Source organism: Parasteatoda tepidariorum, chromosome 4 (genome assembly GCF_982258835.1).
Source record: "Parasteatoda tepidariorum strain Cologne lab strain chromosome 4, Ptep-v5.0, whole genome shotgun sequence".
Lineage (NCBI taxonomy): Eukaryota > Metazoa > Arthropoda > Arachnida > Araneae > Theridiidae > Parasteatoda > Parasteatoda tepidariorum.
In genome coordinates, this window is record NC_141758.1 from 95357092 (window position 1) to 95384848 (window position 27757).

At 31.2% G+C, this 27757-nt stretch overlaps 1 protein-coding gene across 1 annotated transcript in view; it reads left to right on the forward strand.

The window, feature by feature from the left end:
- knk (cytochrome and DOMON domain-containing protein knickkopf) overlaps nt 1–26117 on the forward strand; it is a 42070-nt gene extending 15953 nt beyond the window's left edge. Inside the window, exons 5-16 of the mRNA XM_043044260.3 lie at nt 1115–1280; nt 2979–3051; nt 4483–4657; nt 12179–12284; nt 12453–12589; nt 14569–14710; nt 15945–16055; nt 17146–17328; nt 20056–20249; nt 22255–22315; nt 24117–24286; nt 25914–26117. Coding sequence (XP_042900194.2) covers nt 1115–1280; nt 2979–3051; nt 4483–4657; nt 12179–12284; nt 12453–12589; nt 14569–14710; nt 15945–16055; nt 17146–17328; nt 20056–20249; nt 22255–22315; nt 24117–24286; nt 25914–26063 — 1668 coding nt within the window. The 3' untranslated portion in view covers nt 26064–26117. The remainder of the gene's footprint in view (nt 1–1114; nt 1281–2978; nt 3052–4482; nt 4658–12178; nt 12285–12452; nt 12590–14568; nt 14711–15944; nt 16056–17145; nt 17329–20055; nt 20250–22254; nt 22316–24116; nt 24287–25913) is intronic.
- The last annotated feature ends 1640 nt before the right edge of the window (nt 26118–27757 follow it).

The window sequence follows — 27757 nt, forward strand, 5'->3', positions numbered from 1 at the left end:
AAATCTAGAAAAAAAAAAGTTTGGTGGGCCGAGTAAAAACTTCTGAAATAAAATAAAGTCAATTTATCATTAAGTGCACGTCACTCCACATCAACTTTGCGTTTTTAGTTGCCATTTTGGGATAAAAAATGTTTACAAATAACTCAAAAAGGCAGTAGCCATTTTATACATTTAATAATTTCATTATTTACAATGACATTGTATGAGTGCAACTTTTCCATACGCAGTAAATTATGTTAGAACTCGTGCCGGCAGAAAAATCCGTTCGTTGGAACTTAAAACGCGTAGTCAGCCTCATGTGAAGTACAATTCACCTATATTAGATTCCATATGTCTGCTCCTCGAGAAAGACAAATACTAGTTGGAGCTAATCTACAGCTATTCTATAAAGAACTTTTGCTGTCAACATTTTACCAGTTAAAGCTGTTTGTGCTAACTATTTTAATTAATTTATGTTTTGTAGAACAAAAATAGCGAAAGTGAAAAGGTCATCAGTACTTCGTTAAAAAAGAAATCAACAAAAATAGTTTTAAACAAAGTAGATATATTCGCAACTGATCGGCTAGTTAAAATTTTGTCTGCGGGCCGGATAAAATCTTCCGGCGGGCCACAGTTGGCCCGCGGGCCGTAGTTTCCCCATCCCTGGTCTAATATAACGAAATATTCATAAAAAATTCTATCAAATTTATTTATTGAAATATGCGTTGTCGAAGCGCCCGTGAAAAAGAATCATGGGCACTAATGTGCAAAAATAAAATTTGTATTTCAATCTGATCTTGATTAATCGAGAGTTTGGAAAATTTATACACTATCATAAAAGAGCTGGAGGACACATTAGGTAATCTCGATTGGACCCCAAAGAGTTATGGTTCTCTATCTTGTTATTAAATTCTTATATAATAGGACTTTTGTCAGAGCGTCGCTCCAACATGCTTGTATACTATTTCTTAAAAACACTTCGCAAAATTAAGCGTAATAAAAAATTAAATTATTTAACTAAATGTTCAAAGTTCTTCAGAATAATTTGCTCTTCCTGTTTGATACTTCATGACACACAAAAACGCACTCTAGTTCTGTTCATGATATATAATCCATGATTTATTCTTTGTTTTAGAACAATTTGGCGGATGTGTATATTCCGGAGGGTCTCGAAGCACCTTCTCCGCAGATGATATCGGAACTGAGCAGAAATTCTCACGGCGTACAGTGCGAGGGCGTAGTCGTCCAGGATTCCAAAACCATCACAATTCTCAATCTTCAATATAATGGCAATGACTCAGGTAAGCCTCGTTACCATGACAACATATTTTATTTTTTTCTTGTAGTAACGTATCTTTATTTGTATACTATACTTTTCAATAAACAAAATATGCATTTATTTGAATCTAAAATACACTAACTAAAGCTCCGTCAGGTCAAGCGGGCTTTTTTTAAAAAAAATATTGTTGTTCTCAATATGCACAAGTTTTTTCGTTAGTTCACAAGGTGTTGCCGAAATGCAAGCATTGTTTTGTTTTTCTTATATCGTGGTAAAATATTTTTCCTGATTTGTATGCTGATATTATTTGTTTAATACATTGCGACAAATTTTTCAAATTTGTGGCCATGTAGTGTTATTACTGTACAAACATAATGAGTAGTGTAAATTAAAATTTATTTTTTTTGACAAATTTGCGGATTGTCTTTTTTTAAAAAATGTAGTATCCGGGCAAGATGGGACGACCAAAGCAGACTAAAAGTGTAATATAAAAATTAAACTCTCCGGATTTGGCAAAAAGCATAAAAAATAAGGTAATATTATCAAAAATAAATATGAACTAGCAAATATTACTTAACAAATCATTTAAAAAAAATTATAAAAATAATTTATAATTAATTGACAGACAATATTCAGATTGCTTAGAATGGGCTCATGAAGCTTGCAGTGCTTATTCCGGTTTTGGCCGCTTCTTATGCAGTAACTGTGATGTTCAGGAACGTTTTTTTTTGTCGATTATTCTGTTATTCTGACATTAATTTCAGTGGTTTTTGAAGTATAATTATGTGTCCCATCTTGCCCGGGTAGCCCGGGCAAGATGGGACAATCTTCTATTTTTGTTTAAGTTAAGTTATTATTATTGAACTTTATTATTTATTTATTTTCTGTATGTGATATGTAAGAGCAATGTTCCCACTATATTTGTTTACAATATAAAAGATATAAAATTGCTCTAGTTTACTATTTTTTGAACCAAGTTTCCTTAAGCGATCCATCTTGCCCGCTCTTCCCCTACGTTGCGGGCTCATATATATCTGTTCTTTTTCGAATATATAATTAGAAAAAGTGGGTTACTTAAACCAAACGATTTCTTATGTCATGACAATAAGAAAAGGAAGAGAGTGGCATGAAAAACTTGTTATTCAACTTCTACCATAGAATGTTATTTGCGAACTTTTCAGAGTTTCCCAAAATTGTGAGAGAAACAGTAAATATCAGAAGATTTGATAGCTACAAAATTATATGGTTTGCTGCAATTGCAGCCAAGGCTTGTTAGACGAAGTCAGCATTTAAAGCGCGTGCAAACGATTTTATTGAAATAAAAGATGTGATTAAAGTAACAAGGGAATATGAAGAAAATTTTTTGTCCAAAATGTCCTGACCAACCTCAGCTTTGCATAGATGTTTTAATGTTTTGCACTCAAAATGGTTTTCTTTTGATAAGCCATTTTTGTTTTAATTCAATAATTACACACTGTCGAATATCTGTTGGAATATTTTCGAAGATACTTTATTATTAAGCGTGACTTGATTACGAATGACTCATCGTGATTTGATGGGAAGGTCACACAAAAGACGGGAGGGACGCAGTCAAAGAATTAAAATAATATTGTCTCCATTTGTTTTGGTTTTGAAACCTGCATAGGCCTTTAAAAGAATGAATTCTTGATTTTTCTCTTCGCTGTTTCCCTTAACCATCTAATTCCATAATGTTTTTTAGATGTGTTTTTCTGGGTTGGCGTAGGCCCTCAACCAACACCTTTTGGAACTAAGGTACCGGATGAAAATGGATAGTAAGTGATTTATTATTTTTGTACAACTTTATCTCTTGGTTAATTTTTTTTTAAAGTTAGGTAAACGAACGTACTTGAGCTGAGTGGATGAAGGGTCTAAGTAACATTTCTGCCAATTTAAGTAAATTAGCTTTAAGGTTCATAAGCTAACAGGTGGAATAAATGAAGATTATACGTTGTCTTGTCTGCAGGCTTTTATTTGGCGAAATCTGCGCTTGTTCAGACTGTTCATGTTCTATTATTCTTGCCTTTTCCATTTGTTGCCAAATGGAGCAATTTACTGCCAAATGAGAATTTTCAGTGGTGTTTTTCGAAGCTATATTTCGTTAAGGGGGGAAAAAAAGTCACAATTTAAGTGCCTTACACCTGAGGCAAGGCTAGTTTTAAACTACATATACCATCTTGCCTTAAAGTCTTATTGGACTTAAAGCACAATAACTTAAATATTTTAAAAAGTTATTAAAATTTTCGTAATTTTTTAGACAATTTTTCTTCTAATTAAAAATTGTCAAAATCAATGAATAATTCTCAGTTTTTGCAAAATTTTTTGAGCCCAGATAACACAGCGTTGGAGTAACTTTTGAAAAATAAAAAAAATTAGATTAACGCTTTTTTATTTTTACAAAACTGAGACTTTTCTTCATATTGACGCTTTGCGCCATTTTCAAAATTAGCATAAAGGGTGCTGGCTTTAGATAGGCTTAACTTGATTTAGCAGTCATGAATAATTGTTTTTAACTCACATCGGTTATGTAAATCGCTATTTTATTGGTAAAAAAGCGTTTTTTATGTGATGACAGAGTTTTCATATTACAACCTCCAGTTAACTCGTCTACTACTTATTGTCAAAAGTGTTTGGAGCCTTCTTCCACTTCGGAGATATTCCAATTGTCACTAATACTTCGCTGCAAGTTAAAAGACCATTGCGGTATAGGATTTAAGTAATCATTCGCGGCTAAAATCCGTTATATTCAACTATAAAATTATATAATTATGCTTTCAAAACAATATAAAAACTTTTAAAAGTTAAACTTGTCAGACGGAAACTTAATTCGGGCTATTTTTTATAAGCAGCGTCGTGTTGGCGATGTTGATATTCATTCGTGCTTGGAGCCTAGCATCCATTTAGCGGGCACTTAGATGCAAACAGGTTTTCTCCATAGGGATAATTGTTTCTTCTAACTTGCAAACAGAGTACCTTTATCCATCAAAATCTGTGATACTTATTAAAATCAATGAAATTTTTAAAAGTTTAATCAAATTAAAATGAAATTCCCCAAGAAATGTGATTTTTTTCAAAATTTCACTTAGAACTTTCTTTCACTAAGCTTTTCACTTAGTATGGTTTTTAATAAAATGGTAATCCTTGATTGGTCGGAAAACATTTTTTATATGTGCGTCATCTTGATATTCTTACTTTTTTTCTTTTAGTTTAAATGGTCTGACACCTTACTCTGGAAAAGATGTCCACCTCCTGCTGCCAGGTAAAATGACCATGGATGATGTTGATTGGTTAAGCATCTACAACATAAGAACTCAAGAAAATTATGGATCCACAGTTATTCCAGATAAATTGAACATTCCTCCATCACTCATACATATAATAGTATGTGTAATTTCACTATTTTCTTTACACATGTTTGTCACCCGGTTCACTGCAGAAGGAGACAAGTACTCTATCTCCTACCATGGATCTCTATATACTCTATATAAGGATGATCCGCAGAAATACCATTTTATAACCATCGTTGAACAGTAGACCCAATTTTATGTGTTTACGACTACTAATGTTCAAATCCGTAACCTTATAATTTTGAGCCTAATCCAGAAGACAAGGGAACTCCTGGATCGAGTATTGGGAGAAATTTTGCCTTTGTGAAGGACTTTTTTGATGGAGCTAACCCGCATTTGCGTTGCATGGAGAGGAAGACCACGAGAACCTCCCGCGATTAGCCTGACGGCAAGGGTAATCAAACCAATCATTCGTCTACCACTGAGTATATTTCACGTCAGCCACTGTGGTAGGAGCAAGCCGGGTGCGGAATTCGTATCGACTGGGATTCAAACCCGGTTCGCCTCATTGGAAGGCGAAGCTCTTGGTATAAAGCGTTCGCCTTTTAATGACGTGAACCGGGCTCGAATACCAGCTACTTCTGGTTGATACGAATTCCACACATGGCTTGCACCGACCACAGTGCTGACGCAAAATATCCTCAGTGGTAGACTGATCATGGGTTACACTCCTCTTGTAGTTAGAATAACCGTGGCTGGTTTTCGAAGTTTTTTCTCTCATCACGCAAATGTGGTTTAGTTCCATCAAAAAGTCTTGCACGAAGGCGAAATTTCCCCCATAACTTGATCTTGCAGATCCTTTGTCGTTTGGATTTGGTTCAAAATTACAAGGCCACATTGATGAATATTGGTAGACGTAAATTCAAAATGAACTCGGCTGTTCAATGGCGTTTATAAAATAAAATAAAATGTATTTAATGAAAAATGATCATATAATAAATGCTTATCAATCAATAAAACACGTTAAACGCCAACAAAAATATAGAATTGAAACTATACATTAGTAACATACACCGTTAATTTTTATACTGAATCGAAAATTAAGTTATAAAGTCACGCTGTTTTAAAAGAAGTGCTTTATTTTATGTTGAGAAACCTTACTCATATAACATTTTACAATCTAATGCCAAATGCCCGAAAAGGTCCATATAAGTCTCACACCATAAAGCAAAGGGGTGTAAAAACTGACTTTGTCCCTGGGCTGTGTAAAACTACGCCTCCGTTAAAAAAATTCCATTCTTTGAAAAATCAGTTACAGAAAAATTCCTACGCACTTTTATAAAAATAATATATATGCAATCAAAATAAATTTCGTTCCTCATCCCTGCTTGAAAATTCTAGGTTCGACTTTATGCAGCCGTACTCTTCAAAATTATATATTCATCGAAAAAAAGCTCTACAAGCGCCATTTTGTTTTGCATGTGTTTGAAACCATTTTTACTGGAAACAAAGTTTTCATATGCTACATTATTCTGCTGAAAAAAGAGTCGGTACCCTACAAAAAATGACCAATAGAAACCAATAAAAACATTCATTGATATCAATAGAATTCTATTGGTCTGTACTTGTTTCTATTGATATTTCAACTGATGTCAACTGATATCAGTAGTGTATTGGCATCAATAGATGTTGAACAGTAGGGTATTCTATTGGTCTGTACTTGTTCCTATTGACATTTCAACTGATATCAGTAGTGTACTGGTATCAATAGATATTGATCAATAGAATTCTACTGGTCTGTACTTGTTCCCATTGACATTTCAACTGATATCAGCAGTGTATTGGTATCAATGGATATTGATCAGTAGGTATTCTATTGGTATATACTTGTCTGTATTTCACACTTCAACTGATGACTACTGACATCAGTAGGGTACTTGTATCAATAGATGTTGATCAGTTAGGTATTCTACTTGTTTTATCAATGTATGAACTGATATCCACAGATTTTTATTGACACCAGTAAAACTTAGCAATTATTGATCAATAGGTATTTTATTAGTCTATATTTGTTTTCATGAATACATCAACAGGTGCCTATAGAATTGCTTTACATACGTTTGCTTACAATACATATTTTTCCGGAAATCTAACAGGTTACGACCTTTTAAAATTAGATTACTTTGTTAATAATTCTTCATTATTTCATTTTTTTTTTCTTGATTATGTACTGATTTCCGGTCATTAATTTCTTAGATTTTTATAAGGATTCTTAACATGTATATTAAGGGTAGTGAGAACGTACACTTTCTATGTGCACTAATTAAAGAATACATATTTAAAATTATTAAAATCATTTTATTATTTTGGAAGAAAGGAAGTTTTTGAGTAAAACTTTTACACATCTTAATAACTTTAAAATCTGCTTAAAGTCATTCAAATGAAAGTAATTTTATAATAAAACTTGTTTTTATTAGTTTATCATTTATTTACTTATTTATTTTGTAATTTGCAAAATTTATTTTAATCAAAGTCATGATGACAAAAAAAATATTATTAATTATAATCCCACTTTAAATTTTATTATAAGTTGTTTTTAATTTTTATTGATTTATTATTATTATTGAATTTATACTAAACTAGAACTATTCGCAAAATAAATTAATTATTTTAGGTTTCAAACAACTTCGTAGCAAAAGAAATACATTTACATAAATTAAAAATTCATATATAATCTCAAACTTTTTACCTTCAAACATTAACCTCGCCATCATAAATTTATAAATTTCAGTCCCTTTTTGAAATTTGTTTTAAATAAATTTGGATCATAAAACAAAATAAACTTTTTTGAATGAAATAAGTAAATTTGTTTTGTAGAAACATAGTTAATTCAATCCAATTGAATCTATAAAAGCAAAAAGGAGTTATTAATTCAGAAGCGAAAGGGGAGCATGCAAAATACGAGAATTGACTTTTAGTCGTTCGTTAAATCTGTTTTAATCGTTCGTTAAATCATATCAAGCTGCCTACACTCCCAATTTTGAGAATGTTCCTTTTAAACTTTTTCCCCAGTTCATTCCGTTTCTCAGTCTGAAGTTCCAGCCAATCACATTACTCCGACTTACGTTCAATGTTTACAATTGAGCGTCATGGAAAGAATGACGCATATTATGGGGAGAAATATTTTAGTAAGTGTAATTTTTTCTTTATTTCTTATTTTTATTTGCATCTTTGTTAGTTACAGAAATATTAAAACGTATGCTTGAGTTTTATTGATATTTTAAGTTATCTATACATGTATATTATTCTTGAATTATTACTGCATGTGCATGCATATCTAGGGTTACGATATACTCGTATACAGATTCCATGAAAAGAAAGTATTTTTAATGTTTTTTTTTTCTGGGTTTCTTAATCAGACTTAAATAGAAACACTTTGTCCACATGTTATTTACATAAATTCCCATTAATATCACCGTTAGTATCAAATTAATTATTTATTTAGTTGTGTATAATATTTTTAAACTTTGCATTATATTTTAAGTGTTAATCACAAATTCTTTTGTTATTTTAATGCTTTTCCTGAACTGTAGCCAAAAAATATGTAGCAAAGCTTGATAACAATATTTACAAAAAATATATATAGATTTTAAGGTAAAGATATGTGTAAAAACTTTATATACAGTGAAATTTTTTTTTTTTCTTTTTGCTCTCTGAAAGGCAATTTAATGTTTAGGTAATCTAAATTTATATTATTAGTATAATTTATTAATTACATTAAATTTATGTTATTAGTATAACTACTAAATGATATTTTTTTGCTACTCTGTCTTGACTGTGTTCAAGTAAATGCAAAAAAACATTTTCAATTATTAAATATTTTTATAAACAATAATTATTTTTATAAGTAGTTATTTTTATAAATAATTACTTTTCTATTTGCATTTAAATTTTCTTTGTTTACTTCATTTTTGTTATGGGTTAAAAACAATCCTTACACTTTCTTATGTATTTAATCTTAGCTGGATGTAACTTTTTTTTTCTTTTCTTTAACATGTTGAATGCCATGCTAGTTTTACACGGCTTGCCCGTCTGGCCAAAATGATTTTTTTCAGTATGTATTGCATTAATTTCTTCCAACCATCTTAGTAATGATAATAATATAAAAAAATTAGGAGCATTAAAAATTTATTCTAATAATCTAGGCTTCGCCGTTCATCGGTGACCCCTGTGGCGCTACAAACAAACTCAGTGCCAGTCACCGGTGACCCCTATGGCATTCAACGTGTTAAATTAGTTCAATAATATTAAATTATCAGTAATATTAAATTTAAAAATTATTATGGCTAAACCTATTCCTAATGTAATAAAATGTGTACATTGTGATGAAAACTTTCAACAACTTATTCAAATAAAATACTTTTACATTGATAAGTTCTGTTTAAAATTTTCTAGCCGAACTGAATGCATGACAAGACTCTTATTTGGGTTACATGGAGAAGAAAACCACGCAAACATGTCACGGATAGTCTGGCGTCATGATCCGTCTACCACAAAGGATATTTTACGTCAGCACTGTGGTCAGTGCAAACTTTCTATTCCTTGAGCCATTGCGACATTTCTGGAAATAATGAAGCTGATCACTTCACAAATACTGCTGTTAATTTCCTCCACTTGTTTTTACTCTCCCCTACAGCCAAATCTTCTCCTCCATTGTAAGAATGATAGACTAAAATATAAAGAATCTGCCTGATGTGGATGCTGCAGGAAAGATTTGGTTAGGCTTCCTCTGCAATGCTTTGCCAATGTACCTCCAGCAAATTTTTTAACTGTGTTAAGTAGTGAAAATTGAAAAAGAGTGTGATTCGGTTTTTTCGAAACTTGAAATATGTTTTAATTTAAAAGTTCTGTGCGAAACATGTGAACTTTTTTTATAAATACCTACATTACACAAGTCTTACCAGCTCTTCCTTGAGCCATTAAAATGAACTTAAAGTCGTTTCACTCTGTATAGCAAATTTATCTGTATATTATTACCTTTTACTATGATGTTTTATTATTTTCTCATAATAATGCTAATTTTATTTAACTTTAAACTATAATTTTGTAAATTTGGTTTAGGTTATTCTTACTGGTTAATTTCCCATTGTATTAAGTATGATTTTCCATTATAATTTTACTGCTGTTGTTGTGTTTTCTTTGTTTACTTGCTCTTTTTAATTACTGACCTTTAATTATGATATTACTATCTATATATACATAACCCATGCTAAGGATTTAAAATTATTAGCCAGTTTTTAAAATTCTAAGCCAAAGGCAAATCGTAACAATTTTTTATGATTGATTTTTTCAGTAGGAAAATGCATATTTATTATAAATTGAATTATTTTATAAAAATGCAACTACAAATTAAGAATCATTTTGCAGTTGGGGAGGAGTAAATGAACAATGAATGGATAAACTTTTCTTTTTGTTCGAAAACAGCATTCGCCAATACTTTCCCCAAAATAACATTTTTGTTTTGCCAAATTTCAAGTTTAATATATATGGTAAGATGACAAATGCTTAGCACAAGCTTTGCATAGATAAAAATCAAATAAATGGTATATCATTTGTGTGTATAAGGATTTAAAGCTTATTGTATACTTTAAGATTGTTCTGTCATTTTTTTCTTTCTTAAATATTGAAACTTTTTACTCTTAAAATGCTATGTCAAACACAATGAGGGGGGGGGGTCTTGAAATGACAATAAATTGACTATATTTTAGTCAGGTTTTTGGCTATCAATAAAGTAACATCCAACTAATCCCCATTCCATTTTCATAAAATCTGAAGAATCCATTTGTACTTTTATAATGTTGCTCCAAAACATTATTTTGTGTAGTATTGTAGATTCCAATATTATTCACAATAATTTTCTAACATTTTAATTTATTGTTTAAAAAAAATTTAATTAACTATAAAGAAGCTTAAAAAAAGTTGATTTGTTTTTATAAACATAATGCTATAGCTTTTGATAAAGTGTTAATTGGTGTTTTATTTCTCGGTATAAATCAGGTGACTTAACTTATTTACCCAATTGTGTATCAATGTTTTATTTTCCATTCAGAGCTGTTCGTGTATCAAACTGTAGTTACACACTATGCTTGTTTTAAGAATAAACCGGTTTTTAAAACACTATTCCAGTATGCTGAGCACAGTACACTAGTACCAGTATATGCTGGCTCTAGCATGATACTAGATAATGAAACTACAATTTAGGTATTATACCGGAGCCAGTATCCTGCTAACTTGTGAAACACCAGCTTCGGTATGATACCGGCGGATGAAACGCTGGGTCTGGTATAATTCCCGATCTAGTATCATACCAGAACCGGTATTTCATACGCCGGCATGATTTTTTTTTATACCAGGAATTTTTTCCAATAAGGTACCCTCTTGAACTCACATTTTAAGTTTCTTTTTATAGTTATATTAAACAATAAAATATAATTTAGTAATAAATTATATTTAAAATTAAATTGGAAATATGAAAAGGAAATTAAAGTTAACTTTAAAACTAGCATAGTGTAGGTATAAAGAAGTATGTTTTTTTAGAATATAATTCTTTTATCCTTCCACATAAGCAGTGTTTAACTTTAAATATTCAAAACATTTTTAGATGCTTTAGATAAGTATTTTTTTATACTGTCCTGTAATATTTTATTAATTTATATTAAATTTTCCGCTGGCTGCAGCTAGTAGAAAATTTACTATGGTGCATACAAAGCAGGTGACCAATTCAGCTAAATCTTGCATATTAAAAAAGATAAACAATGATGCATTTTCCTGTTTAAACCTATCTAATATGCTTACATTAATATTGTTTTCCCTAACTTAGACCAGTCTATGTTTCTGATGGGACCATGATGTCTCATTTCCTTGTACAGACCAGTAAATTCGACTGATATCGGTGTTCCAATTCCCCGTAGAGACCAGTTCATTCTACTGATATCAATGTTCCATTTCCCCATAGAGACCAGTCCATTCTACTGATATCAGTGTTCCATTTCCCCGTAGAGACCAGTCCATTCTACTGATATCAATGTTCCATTTCCCCGTACAGACCAGTACACTCTACTGATATCAATGTTCCATTTCCCCGTACAGACCAGTACACTCTACTGATATCAATGTTCCATTTCCCCATACAGACCAGTACACTCTACTGATATCAATGTTCCATTTCCCCGTACAGACCAGTACACTCTACTGATATCAATGTTCCATTTCCCCGTACAGACCAGTACACTCTACTGATATCAGTCCATTCTACTGATATAGACCAATACATTGTATTGACCTACTCTACTGATATCAATATATCATGACCAGTCCATTGTACTGATCTACTCTATTGATATCAGTGTTCCATTTCCCCGTACAGATCAATACATTTTTTTTTATTGATTTCTATTGGTCATTTTTTGCAGGGTATAGTTGTTATAAATATGCATATTCAGGAGCCTGAATATGTCTATCCATAACAACTATACTTGGGTTGAATTCCCCCTATTAAAAAAGTGAGAGTTATTTGTTGATTGTCTGGTATTGAATTAAACCTTATTTCTTACAGGAAGTAGAATCTCCGTTGCCAAACTGCGAGCAGTTGCATAGAGACTTCAGATTAAGTTGGGAAATATTCGGTCCTGCTATTACATTTGAGCTTGCCGGACAAATAGGTAAGTATTTTATTTAAATATTTAGCTGAATAATTTATTGCTACAAATAGCTAACCTATTATTTTGCCTATGGAAAATTGGGAGTTCTTAAAATTTGGTTAAGAATATTTTAATACATAAAATACACCAATCAGGGCAATAGAATTTACATAATTTTTTGTCTTTTAGCTGAAGATGAGTACATGGCCCTTGGTATCAGCGGGTCCGACAACAGTTCTCAGATGATTGGATCAGATGTTGCTGTGTGCTACATGGATGGCCTTTTGGGAACAGCAGCGGATTATAATATTTCTGGAAAATTTCCGGTAAATCGATGCATTTTGAATTTTGATTTCTATGAATGCTTAATATGAAGCAGATATATTATAAATCTCGACATAAACAAAATCAAGCAATAAATTAGAATAATTATATTTGATAAAATTCGAAATTTAACTTTATTGCAATCGTTTATGATAGTGCAAATAAAAGGAAACTGAAAGAACGATTGAAAACGGGAGGGAAAAAACTCTAGAAAGGATAGGATAGACCTAAATGACTCAAAACTGCATGAAAATTCAGGGTCAGAAATAAAATCCTAATTAGGGAAAATAGCATGTGTGCAAGAATGAAAAATATGAATTAATCTAAATCGTCCATTTACTTCTTAGTAAATGGGTGATTGGATCAAAAATTGGGCCTACCTAATATTACTGATGATCATCCTTTTTATCTAATGAAGGTTCGCTTAATTTCGCAATGAGGAATAATGAGACATGCATTCTTCGCACGTGAATGCACAAATGCTGACTACGAACGTTTGGCGAATACGCAGCCAGCATATTACAAAACGATTGAGATTCCCAAGGTTCTACACAGCTAAATGAGCGATCTCCTTACAGACTGCACTATACTGGGGGGCTTCGTTACGAATAAGTTTCCGACCCTACATTGCTGTTTAATTCTCTGTCAGGTATGTCTACCCCATCCTGCCAAACTTTGTTTTCATTTTATACAGACGCCTGTTTATGATGGCACATCTCATTAAACTAACGGTTAAATATTGCAAAGAAAGCATCGTAAATAAAAAAAAATAGTGCGTGGAGTCCCTCCGCGTGTAAGAAGTTAAACTTCGCAACCTGCGACGTAAATTGTAGAAGAATCAGCAGTCGTAGAAGGATCACTAGTTCTATTCAACGACTCTTTTTCCTGCTCCGCTCGCTTCCGTACTCTGTAATCACGGTAATATTTTGCATTTTTCCCTCGTGGACCTCTTGAACTAGTGGAAGTGCTTGTGGTTGCCTCATCGTCTCTCCCTGGAAAATGTATTTGTATTAATAATGTATGTGAATGCGTCATAATGTGATTTCAAAAGAGAAAACCTGACAATCAATTGATATTCACAAGAGACGTACCTTGACATAACCTTTAATCCGTCGCATTGTCCGTGGGGTATTTATAGAAGAACAATACTTTTATGACTTTTATTATTTTTATGCTAGTGAGAACCAAAACAATATGGAAATAAATGAGGGAAAACTGGATCCTACCACGTGATTTCCCGGCGAATAAAAATTTAGTATTAAACGTTTAACGCAATCTTGTTGGAAGTCGCATAAGAAGTATAACTTCAAAAACTAGAATTGTATGAGAATACGATTCTAGTTGAATACTTTTTGAATTTTGCTTCAATTGGGTATACTATAGCCTACGTCACAGGTTGTGTTATTCCTACTAAATTTAACCCATGAACGGCATTTTCTGCGAGCCTAAATTCAAGCCACAAATAAACAAACGAAGTGTTTGATCGTTTAAATAGCTGCTCGCCAGATATTATTGCATTATAAAGAAAAGTAATTGATATTCGATTTTTGATTAATAATTGATTTATGTGGATAGTGGCATAGAATTTAGCATTGCGTCATGGTAAATGTTATTCCTACTAAGTGGAAGTAGTTGTGTTTTTTTTATATTATACCCAATTGCGAATACTTTTTCTTTAAGAAGATGCCTATAACATAACAATCAATAAAAATAGGTTAAATATTGCTAATCAAACAATAATTAGAGTATAAAATGAAAGATACGTTCCGATTTTTTTTCGAATTACTTAATTACATACATTTTAAATTTTCTTGCTTCCATTGCTAATCGATTTCTGCTTTAAATCGAGTAAGGAGTTTTGTAAATATCAATAAAAATATGAAAACAATTCCATTAAAAATGCTTTCATGAATTAATTAAAAAGTTGATAATTTTTATAACATAAATTAATAAAACTAGTAATTAAAATGTATTTTTCTAGTGTTCCAATGTTCTGGGAAAGAATGGCGGCGTTTGCTTAGACGAGAAAGTTGGAGGAGTAGCAAATGCCTATCAAATTCATACATATGTAAGGAATAATGGAATCACTACTTTAACATATAGAAGAAATCTTCTTAACACAGGTTTGTTTTTTGTTATTTTTTTTCACTAGCCGTATATCCGCTCTTCGTACAAAGTAAAAAATAAATAAATAATAAATGAATCGTTGTTATTCAATACTTCGAATTTACGCACAAAACTGAAAAGCATGTACCGAGACGTAAGTATTAAGGGTAAAAAAATAATTCCTAATTTTTTTATTAATTTTTTTGTTGCACGTCCTGGTGACTTTACGTTATTAGATGAAACAAAATGCGGAATTTAGAAGCTTAATTCATGAAAATAGAGATTAACTATACTCAGTATCATTTAGCTGGGTGCTATAGCTCGGGCCAACTCTCGAAGGTCAAAATTTACTACAGTTAATTTTCTCCAGTATTTATTTCCTTCGGGGGGCCATAAGCAAACCACAATACATACATTAGAGCCACTAAGGCTCAAGGGATACAGCGCTCACCTTCCAATGATGCGACCTAGGTTCGAATCCCAGTGGTGGCTGTTGATACGAATTCCAATTGCCGATCCGCACCGTCCACTGAGCTGACGTAAAACATCATCAGTGATAGACGAATCATGGAGTTAGATTCTCCTTGCCGTCAGCTAACCATGAGATGCTTTTGCGGTTATCCTCTCCATGTAACGCAAATGCGGGTTAGTTCCATCAGAAAGTCCCCAATGAAGGATAGTTTGTCCCAAGTTGATAATTTGTATTGGAAAAAAATTATTTTGATAAAAGCATAAGCTCAAACTATAAAAGATTTAATCAGATAGGATTTTTTGGGCTGGATCCTTTCGTGTTTCCCCTGTAAACTTACCAGTGATAACTTAAACTTATTAATTCAGTTTACCTAAAGTTAAGCAGGGTAAAATCAACGAAGGTTATGCTTTTTTTTAATATGGCAAAGATGTTCCAATTAACAAAATCAAATCTGCATCTAAGCCATGTTTCAAAAATTTTATTAGGGATTATTTGTTTATAAATTACAGAAATTTGCTTCATATGGTAAAGTTAAAAATTGTGACTGAAATTTATTCATAAATTTTTTTTTTAATTTTGTAATTTTCCGGGTTCGAGCTTATTAATTTGGGTTGGTATTAGTTTTGAAAAATTTCTTTTATTCATTCGAAAAAAAATTTATAAGAGAAATATAAATTTTTTTTTAAAAGAAATTAGTTTGTTATAAATTTTTATTTCTCATTTAAGGAATTAAGTAAAAATGAGTTCGAATTGCTTATAAGCTCATTTTATAATTTTAGAGGACACTGGTGATAAAGTATTCAATCAAGAAGGTGACACTTATATGGTATGGGCCATAGGAAAGTACAACAGATTCAGGGAACCAACTTATCACAGATTAGTCTTAAGAGGTACGTATGATCCGAAATATAAGGGGAAATATTACCTATATTAAAAATCATATGTAGAACAATATTAATATTTTTCAACTCAATATCTTAAACTTAACACAATTAAAACAATACTGAGAAATCTCATCTTTTCTTTCAGAGATTGATTCTTAAAATTTATTCGGAATCGAATGTTTTATTTAATTTGTTTTATTTTTGGTTTTATCAAAAATTTTGTTAGTGTTTGGCGATAATAAGATTTCTAATCAAATGATTGTAAAACCGTTTAAAAATTAGCGTATGCAATTTTGGGGGAAAGGATGACTTAAATTTTTTTCGGCATTTCTGAAGATTCCGGAAAAATTAAAATTAGTAAACTTATAAATTAAAACTAATTAAATGAAGCTAAAAAAATCAAACTTTTTTTTAATATGCTAGAGCAAAATAACTACATTTTAGGCACTTTTTTACGAATGAACTAAAAAAAGAATAATTTTTAAGCAATTTTTTAAATTTATTTTTTCATTATTATATTATGTGAAGGGAAAATAGGATCCTTCATACTAGCTGTGCATAATATCTAGTCAAAAATAAAGTAAAAATTAGTGCAAACTAGGGCGGGGGGCAAATTAATGCTTAAGAGTAGAAAATAACGTTATCGAAGTCAGCCGAAACACCATTGAAGAAGGCGATTGAAAACATCGAAACCTGTTTGATTACAAGATTAAATTTGAAGATGCTTTTATAATTGCATTTTAACTTCAGTTTCTTCGGACAATCAAATAGGTTTTGTTGCTTAAAAACCAGTCTTCCCTCTACAGTGGTGCACCAGGTTTTGATAGGGATTGTTTTTCACTTGTACATTAACTTGCAACCTGTGCTTGCTTTTTTACTTCACTTTTGACGAGACTTATAAAAATACATATTAAGGTTTGTGATTAAAAAAACACTTAGTACAAAAAAAATTTAAAAAATAAATGGTGAAAATGAATTTGTAAATTTTGACTGCATTGTTCTCTAAACAAAAAAATTTTTTACTGAAAATTTTTTTTAATTTTGATCTAAACATTCAGATTTTTAGAAAATTTAATTTAACAAATAATATTTACAGGCGATCTGAAACTCAATCTTGGGCGTAAACCTGGAGAGAAAAACTGTGTACCGTTTTCCAGACCCAGATCACAGCCTGTAATAAAATCTTGGGGTCCATTAAGAATCAGAGATCCACAAATAACTACATTTACAGTTAGAGTAGGCGTTCCAGGAAATATAAAAGGCTATCATGGAATCACAGGTATTTTTATGTTTATCTATAAAAAATGTATCTTATATGAGATTATTAATTATTCTGTTCATAAAAACTTGATAGAAATATAGAATGATTGTCTTGCTTACACATATAATTCAAATGAGTAAAAAATGGATGTAACTTTGTACTTTTATAATTTAGATGAATATTTTTTTCGTTAACTATCATTTTTTCTATTAGCACGTAAACATGTACACGTAAATACACGTTAAAGAAGCGTAAGCTCCCATTGCCGCTGTTTTTGGTGTTCAAATTTTTGTTGCTTTTGTTCTGCTATGAGAAAACAATAGCATTTCGAAACAGTAAATTACGAAGATTTGTAAAAGAACGTATTGGAAGTGTGATGGAATAAAATTTTTTAATATTCGTTAGTTAATTTGAGAATTGTTAACTGTTAAGCATGTAGTAAAAAATACCACGTGAGCAAATCTGTATTCCAAAAAAGGGCGTCTACGTAGTTTAAATTTGACTTGCTAAAAAGGTTATTTTGATCTGTGAACTAATACCGAAGGTTTTTAGAAATTCCACTTTGTTCGAAAGTTATTTCACTTTTAAATACTCTTTTAGGAATTTTTTCTTGGTTTTTGTTTTAAATAGTGATCATTTACTCATTGTTATAAGAAAATTTCTGTTAAGATTTTCATTTTATTAACTTGCTTTTGTCTTGACGTCGAAAGTAGAGGAAGGATGATAGATATTGTGTACTGACAAAGAAATTTGAAAACTTATATGAATTTTTAGAAACTTATTTTAAGAGATAAAAAAAAGGAATATCATTCACGAGTAAATTTCTTACTTATTTCTTCGTGACGTTGTCACATATTCTACAGACCAGAGTTTGAATATTTTTATTCCAAATTAAGTTTGTTTTCCTAATCCATCTTATCTTTCATTTTAATAAATATCATAGTTTTATAAATTTTGAAGCTTTCTGTATTGAAAGAATTTACTTATATCTGGGTACGCATATTATCAGATGCATTTGCATCCTTCAGTGACAGTTAAGCTTTTTACTTTCCTTTAAATGATTCAAACACATAAGTCATAATGACTGAAATGAATTAATTGGTTTTCAGTACATTTTTTCATATCATTTACGTATTAAAATAGTAATGTAAGGTAATTTATTTACACTAGAGTCAACATATAACACACTTTCGCATCTTTCGTTGACCATTTGATGAACGCTTACATGATAAATAATAGCATATTTATTTATAAAAGAAAATTTTATCCTGGTAATAATACAATTGTGCACTCATTTTTCCTTTAAATTGTAGATGCTTTTTTACGATACATAATATTTGTGGAATCTAGACAACTGAGCCAATCAGGTTCGAAAAAATAACGGGAACAGCTTAATACTTCTAAAGCATATTTATTAAACAAACAGCAACAAAACTCTCAAATCTATTAAATGTTTTAAAGTCAAACTTTTGATAACTGTTGCTACGCAATTCAACGTAATATCTTACATTTCTGTTTCAATTTTTATTTGCACTAACATCTTTACATTTTACCTCCATTTAATCGCCAAACGAAGCGTTTTTTTGCTATTGAAATTAGCAGACAAATTAACTTAAAAAAAAGTGAAAGTTGTAAAAATTACAGCGACCAGATCCTTGCCACCTATGTGCCACATAAGGGCCAATTTTAATCTCTCTGAACATTAGTGGCCTTATTGGAGTTAGTCTCAACAAGGCTCAGTCGGTGGACGAATACCTCCAATTGGCAGATATTCAAGAATTGCAGTGGCCTGGGATGTCCGCTAATCGTAATTCCATCAAACGTGTATGGGACTCCTTTGGGCACTCATTTGTAGCTGAAAAACCAGTTCCAACGACCAACAATTATGATCAAGAGTGCCTTGGTGCAAGAGTGTGGTTGCTACAGGGATTGAAAAGTACCCTGGCAAACAGTATAAAATGCCAATGTAAGAGTTGTGTAGTTGTTAAAGGCGTTTATTCACTCTATTAGACTTGTTTTCCTCTGACTGGTCAGCTGTTGCTGTTGACGTATGCCTGTTAAGTCAGAGGGGTGTTATTGTTTTTGTTTTCCAGTGGCTCCATCTATGGCCAGGAATTCGACTTCTGTCACACCCATACGTCCCACCCGTTTATAGGGCAGACCCATTCATACTTCCATTCATCCACAGATCTCAATTTTCACCATAATCAGAGAACGATCAATCTCCAATTCAGTACCCCCAGAGGTATTCATTTGTTATGGGAAAAAGGAGGACTTTCTGACCCCGACAGATTTAATGTGCATCAGTCACCATTTTACTACACGGGGAGTCTTCGGCCCGGCGGGGTTCGAACCCACGAACTCGCGGACATGGGCCCAGCTCCCTACCGACCAGACTATCCCAGCCCTATGGTCAACTGCTGCACTGGACAAGTGACCTGTTTCCTTATTTGGAGTACAGGTTATGTCCATTTCCCCCCACATATATTGGTCTTATATTGTATGATATTTTACTTTTCTTAGTGGTCCAAAAAGGAAAAAAGGAAAAACATTTGACGAAAAAGTGGAATTCTTTTTAGCTATTTAAATTTTTCTTTGACAAAAGATTTTTAAGATATTTTATTTTACTATTTAAAAAAATTAAAATCTGTAATGAAAATGATGGCATTGCTACTATGTTAGCAGTAATTTTAATCGGTATTATTATAGCGGACTTTAAATAATGCAACCGATTTTTTTTAACAGGTAGATCCTCTCCTGGAGTAGCATGGTATGTGAATGGGTTATTGAGTCCTGAGTTGTATTTAAGACGCAATAGAAGGTATACTTTTATTGTTGAAGGTGGCAACGAGCCTTATGATGCCAGATTTTATCATCCTTTCTACATAACAGATGATCCTCATGGAGGTTACGGTAAATACACCGAAGAAGAAAGGCAGGTAAGTCTTTCAAGGAAATCAATTCAATGTCGAATCAAAATCTCACTAGCTTGAACCATAAAATGGTAGGTGTCATGATAAAATTTCCCGCACTTTCAAAAAAGTGTAAATTTGGTGTCAAGTTGAACCATATTATCGAGTAATCAAGATAAGGATTGAACAGTATGATTCAATTTGCCACCGTATGAAATTTGTGGCAAAACTTAACCTCGTTTCCATTCAAGTTGAACAATATTGCAGGGTAATCATGTTAAGGAGTGATTACTATGATTCAACTTGCCACCGTATAAAGTTTGTTACAAATTTGTACGATATTAAAGTTCAATTTGTTCCTAAATTTCTTATTTTAAGTGTGCCTTTTGCGATGACAATGTAGTGCACAAAATGTAAAGCGAGATGCCTTTAATATCTTTTATTTCCTTATTTATACTATAAGTAAGTTATTCTTACAGTAAAGAGCAGTTGGAATAAAATGAAACCAATACAATAAATATTGTAATTAGTTCTACCTGCGAATAAAATTAATAAATCGAACTCAATGTATACTTTCTTTAAGTAAACATGCTTTTATCGGTGGGTTTCTGTTTAAAACTTTTAAAATTTGGTTCCAACTGTAATGTTAATTTTACTTTTGAATGTTTCGTCATATATCCAGAAGTAAATTACACTAAACTAAATATTTTTACCCCCATGTATTGCATTTGAAAAAAGTATTTTTAAGCTGCATGTTATATCTTGCAGAGAAGAGTTATGTTGATTTTAAATATTTGAAACTGAGTTGAATCACGTGCTAAGACATGATCACTTTACTTCTCGAGTTAAAAATACCCAATTCTCAACTTTTGAACGTTTTTACAAGCCAAAACAATACAATGTTGGTTGGAGAACTTTTAAAATATTAAAAAAAATTAGCTTACGAACATTAAAAAAAGAAAAAGCAAAAAAGCAAAAAAACATGAACTGTGACTAACTCACACAAGTTAAATAATATACAGTTCGATAAAAGAATAATTTCATAAAATACTACAGTCTACAAACAAGTTTGGTTGGCCATATGCATTATCTATAAAGATATGTTTGAAACGTTTGTATGCATGAAAACTCATTTTGATGTAGTTGGTGATTTAACTAGAAATAAAAGCAGAAACAAAAGTCAGAAATTGTTCCAGCAAATAGCTACTTAAAAAGCAATTGCTCTCTTACATTTGTTTATTCCTTTTCGTCTTCTTCAGTGGCACAACAGCCTTGGGTGGGTCCTGGCCTTAACGAAAAGTCTTTCCCGAGTGGTCTTTGTTTGGTGACGGTCCACCACTTTTTGATTCTTGTTTATTCAAGTGATTTTCAAGCAGCTAATTCTGTGATTCGTCAGCAGAATCGTAAAAATAAACTCAAATATGCTATGATTCACGAAAATTTTTTTCTGAAAAATTTTCTGAAAGTATTTCTTGAAATAACTCATACATATATTTTTTAAAATTTTTAATTATATGGTTGCCTTGTTCATGTAGAAACCACTTTTTCGACGATGTACTGTGTTTGATATTCTATTTTAGCACGCGTTGATAAGTATGTTTGTGCATTTTGAACGATAAGACTAATATTGTAAAATGAACTACATCTGCATACAGAAGACAGTGTCAGCTGTCTCAAACATCATCTATACAAGAAACATTTTCATTAAACACCGTATTTAGCTTATATGTCAGAATACATGATAAAATGTAATAAACTGATAACTATATTTGAAAAACAAAAGGTGGCAAAAAATTTTGTAATTAAGGAAAGATTAGAATACTGAAATTAGATGTAAAATGATTAAAATCTACTTTAATTCTAAAATGTAGTATGTATATCAATATTAAAATTAATTTAGTTATTTTAAATTTATCCAGAGATTGAATTACATTTATTTTAATTTCTAATTGGCAGAAATTCCAATTTCATCCAGTGAAAAAGCGATTTTAATAAAAGTATAAATAAACTAACCATAGATGTTTTTTTCTAGGGAAAGAAAATCTACGCTGGCGTAGAATTCGACAGAAGAGGTAGACCTCATCCATCAGTCGGTGAGTTGACACATAATTTTATTTTCAGTGAGAATATTTCAAATTAATAAATTTTTTCCGCTTGAAATCAACTTGTGATAATTTTGAATGTTGTTGGCTAGAAAAATTAAAATAGACTATTCAAAATTGAAGATTCATCTTAAGGGGTTCGAAATTATAATGCATTTTTTTTAAGTGATTTTAGTCTAATGACAACTTGCGGATTGGTCACTTTCCTTAATTCTATATTTTCTTTTTAATAAATATTCATCGTTTACTATAAGAAATTTGGAAAAGTATATCAAAAATGATACATGCTTAAAAAACATTGCATTTTGTATTTGGATCCAATTTATTCAAATAATTGTAATTTTTTGTATCACCGTTTTGTATCATCGTATTTTATTCTTTGGGTTAACCCTTTGACGCTAGTGGGACACCGGTGATCCTTTTATGTATTTTTTTCTGACATTCTAATAAAGAGCAAAATTATGGTTTGGTATTTTTTAATTACAAAAATAGTCTATTAGCTAGCCAAAAAATCTGTTAGATTATCGGAATTATATTTGTACTAAAATATAAAATCCACAAAAAGCAGCTTGAAATTTTTTTTTTATTTACTTTCAAAAATTTATCAGTAAGTTAGTTTATAAGTTAAAGAAGTTTCAGTGATCAGTAACTGTTTCTCTAGCATCTAAGTAACTGCAAACAAATGCAAATTTTAAAAAATTATTGTCTAGAGCAGGGGTGGCGAACCTTTATACACCAACGTGCCAATGTTTCTAAAAAATTGTTTAATGAGGTCATAGACGTGCCATCAAATAATTTTGACCTCGTGATTATTGGGAAAATAATAACACTAAATACTATCAACTCAAAACTCTTTATTTACATTGAAAAAAAAATGCATTTAGCCATGTCTTAAAACAACATAAAGTAACATCAGTGTGACTTCTGTTGCTGCAGATTAGATGACAAATAACTTATATTAGGTTGTAAGGTGTTAGTTTAAGCAGGACTGTTATTTTTTTTTTGCTAGTTATTTATTGTTAGCTTGTTTTTTATGGTTATTAATTGTTTATTTAGCATTAATAGTTAATTTTTTTTATTAATAATTGTTTATTATTTTGTTTATTTTTTTTAATTTTAATTTAGCTGTTACATATGCTTCATAGTGTAATAACATTTGTGTAATAACAATTGTGATCGGCGGCGTGCCCAAAATATTGTATCTCGTGCCATAAATGGCACGCGTGCCATTGGTTCGCCATCCCTGGTCTAGAGGATATTACTTTTAACGCAGAAAAGACACTGGTGTTTTATGCTGCATTTCCCAACCATATATTATTAAAAGGCTAAATAAAATATTTGATTTTATTTTGGCTTAAGTTAATACAAAATCATGAAAAATGTTCAATTATAAATTCTGAGTGAAAGGGTTAATATTCAATAATTGGTTAATTCCAATAAACCACATACACTCATCAAAATGATTAAAACTAACGACATTTGTTTAACTGGTGAAATAAGTACAGATGTATGAGGAAAAGTTATCAAAAATCGAATTTTCAGAAAAAAAAGGTTTAAGTGCAAAGGCAATCATTTGAATGAAATAATTTTTCTTAAAAAGAATCATATTGATACCGTATTGCCATTTTGTTCTTATTTTAAATTAAAAATATACAGATTTTATTTTATTACCCTTTATTTACTGTAGTTTATGTTTCTATTTAATGTAACTCTTTGTATTTATTGATCAATTCCAAACTATCCCATTTTGCCATATTTGATTCCATTGAATAAAATTATTCCTTTTCTGCAGCTGGTCGTCTGTGTGCGTGGGTGCACAACTCTTCCCATCGTTATTCAGACGATGATTTTCCTACTTTTCCCAAATTTCGGAAAACACTAAAACTGGAGTGTGCGGAAGGAGAACCATCCATTCTACATTGGACGCCTAACGCTACAGTTCCTGATCTTCTTTACTATCAAGTAATTTGTTTTCCCCTTTCTATATTTTACAAACTTAATCGAAATATAAATACAAGTAATAATTTAATGAACTTCGCGAATAAAAATATTTGTTTACAAATTTTAATTATGAGTTATAAATCTCACATTTATTTCAGAGTTAAGAATTTTCTCATATTTTATTCAAAATTGTGTCGCGTGTTTATTGCTATTTACAATTTTCCATATACACGTAAGATTTTTGTTGCTATTATATTGCCTCTATTGCTTTTATATTGCCTATTATATTGTTGTTACATATGGCTTTATTGGAAATATCAATCCATATACAATGTTCAACTTTAAGTGGATATAAACAAGGAGTAAAAAGGAACAAAATTACAATAACAGAGAAAACACATGAGAAACGCATATTAACACAAAAAGAACACATAGATGAAATTAAAGTAAGAAAAAAACTATATATATAGTGAAGAATGAGGAGTAGTCTTTACAGAGAGTTCATGTGATCTCTGGCATCCCAGTAAAGTTTACAGAGATCACCCCGCTCTTGGGATTGTTTGTCCAGTAAAGGACATACAAGCAAGTGGTCTGAGTTCATGGTTCCCGAATTGCAGATTTGGCACTCACTAGATGGAAGGATACCTATTCTATTGAGGTGCTCTGCCAAGCAGTCATGTCCTGTTGAGAGTCTGAAGTTTGCCACAGCCTTCTTACGAGGACTGTGACAAAATTTCTTCCAACTGCTTTGGATTATATTATTTTGTATAAAAACTCATTAGAGGTATTTCCTTCGAGTTTATGCTATTGAATATACTCACTGTTAAATTGGTAATGAGGTAAGTTAAAATGAAATTTTAAAAAAATTTAATGAATCCGCGAGCAGGAAAAATTCTTTTAGAATGCATGCAGCATGCAGTCGTATATACCCACACAAATTCTTTATTTTATGTAAAGATTTCTTTATTTTCAATTATTACCGATTTGCAAAATGAATCTTATTTTGGGTTTAATGGCGTGCTCACTTTATTTGGTCGTCATCACACTTTTCAACTGTGTTCAAGAGTAATAGTAAACAGTGCGCATGCGTCGTCATTGCACGCGTTGCTATGGCGATAGCTACTGTTTGATAATTTTTTTAGAATTCTTTTTTTTTCTTTTTATTTCCCCCAGCAGTCATTCTTGATGTATTTACATAATAATATTTTAAAGTATTTTAATATTCTTTTCATTATTAACTTATAATTACTGTCTTGACGGTGATTTTAATATAAATACTGAGGAAGGAAAAGTATTTTGTGACGTCCTGAAACGCGTATATAGCCAGGATTTGAAAACCAATCAAACATCAGTTGAGACAGTTTTTGCAACTCATGATTTGAAATGTTGTGTCGTTTATCGGAGTCAAACCAGAAAAAAAAAGCATTTGACCAATGGATAATCAGTGATCGTAATAAAGAGATCACAATTTTTTTTTTTATTGTAATTTTCAATACACGTTATTTTCACTTAATTTTTATAAAAAAAAAATCTTTAATCATTGTAGAGAAAAGAAGCTAATTAGTTTTAAGGTGTTATAAGATGGCAATGAATAATATTTTTATTTTTTGCAGTGCTTTGTTTATTTAAAGCTTTTTCCTTTTTCCAGAGCTACAGCCAAAGTGACATGGGCTGGAAGATATTTATCGTGGATGAGATTATCAATGCTGCTACAGCGACCTTTCCTTTTAGTCTAACAACTTCCATTTTATGTGCTTTCATTGTGTGTTTATGTACACATCTAAATAGGATATTTTAACATTTTTAGAAATTTTAGAGATTAATATTTATTAAAAATTGTTTTTTACTTTTAGTCTCGAGCACATTCTTTCATTACTTTTGTTTCTTACGCTGCATTTTACATCCATAAAAGAAGTCAGAAAACGTATGCTGTTCTTAACTGCTTGTATTACTTTTTAAACGCTAATAGAACGCATTTCACTGATACTGGCACATGAGCACTGAAGATGCTTTATTTATGTTGGAGGAAAATAGACCACAAATGAAACAAGAAAAACAAAGAACAGCAGCGTACCGCGGAATCCCATATTTGCATTAAGAACCAAAGAACGAAAAATAGATTATCCTTTAACTTTTAATTTATCTATGTGATTTTCCTTCAAAAAGTGTTTTGAAAAAGGGAGAAAACACTGAATATTCAATAATAAAAAAAATTACCATTTTATAAGTCTTTTTCTCACTAAGAAAAAATTTCAATAGAACACTCCTCCCCCATTGAATTTAAATTTTAGTTCCTTTAAAATACAGAGTAAGACAAAAATTGGGAAGGAATTAAAGTTAAAAAAAAAGATAGCTACAGGGATTCAAAATATAAGTTTCCAATTAATAAATCTATTAATATCGCGAGTTTCGTTTCGTTATTATACAGGCACATACAGAAATATGAAGGGTGTTTTGTATGGACCACTCTTATCTTATATTTTTGAATCCTTGTCGAAAATGCAGTAAGACAATATACATATCTAGGGAGCAAAATTTTAAGCCTTTTATACTTAGGTCATCTTAAACAGTGGGCAGCTATTAAGGGTCAACAAAAGAAAAGCAGGAAACAAAAAGTCTATCAAAATCTGAGGAAGACTGGACTAAAAATATCAAAACCTGCTTCATTGGCTAAAGAAATAGAAAAGGGTTGAAAGACTGTCGCAAGATAAGCTTCCGAATTTCATCAAGCAATCAAATTGGTTTTCAGTACATTTCTCGATAGTGATTCGTTAGATTTCGATGATTTTGTTTTTCCCTGCTTAAATATGAGGTGCGGTAGCAAAACGGGTTAATTTAAAAGTATCATCAGAAGTTAAATATTAGCTTCAATTACTTTTAAACACACAAGAAAAGACGATGAACATAAAATCATTCAGTGTCATTCTAACAGAAAAAACTAAAAAAAAAAAAAAAATCTGTTTTCTAGACATAACTCTTTTTAGACGCTCTCCGATCTAACGCCCGCACTCGGCAAATCTTCTGTTTAAATTTTCCATTGCCTGTCACAGCATCTTCATATGAATTAGACTTAAAAAAAAAAAAAAAATGATTTCGTTTTTGGTACAAGGGGTCAAAGTCTCCTGTTCGCGGTCTCTCACTAACTTACATGATTTCTTCGTAATTAGTTTTGTTTCTTTGGACAATTTTTTTTCATCAAAAGATGAAACTATTCACTTCAAATGTATGTACTAAAAAGAATTTTGTTTGCTTACGTTTAAGCTCCCTACTACACACATCCAAACATTTCACTTATGATTTCGTTAAGATCTATTTTTTTTTTAAAAAAAAGGATTTTCTCAGTCTCTATTAAACTATCATTAAAATTTTTTTCCGAATGGCAGGCACTGAACTTCCTTATTCTTTTCGCCTTAGAAGATGCCAGAGATGTTACTCATTTCGTGTTACCCAGTGGACACCTGTGAACCAAAGTCACGGAGGTGAGCAACATTG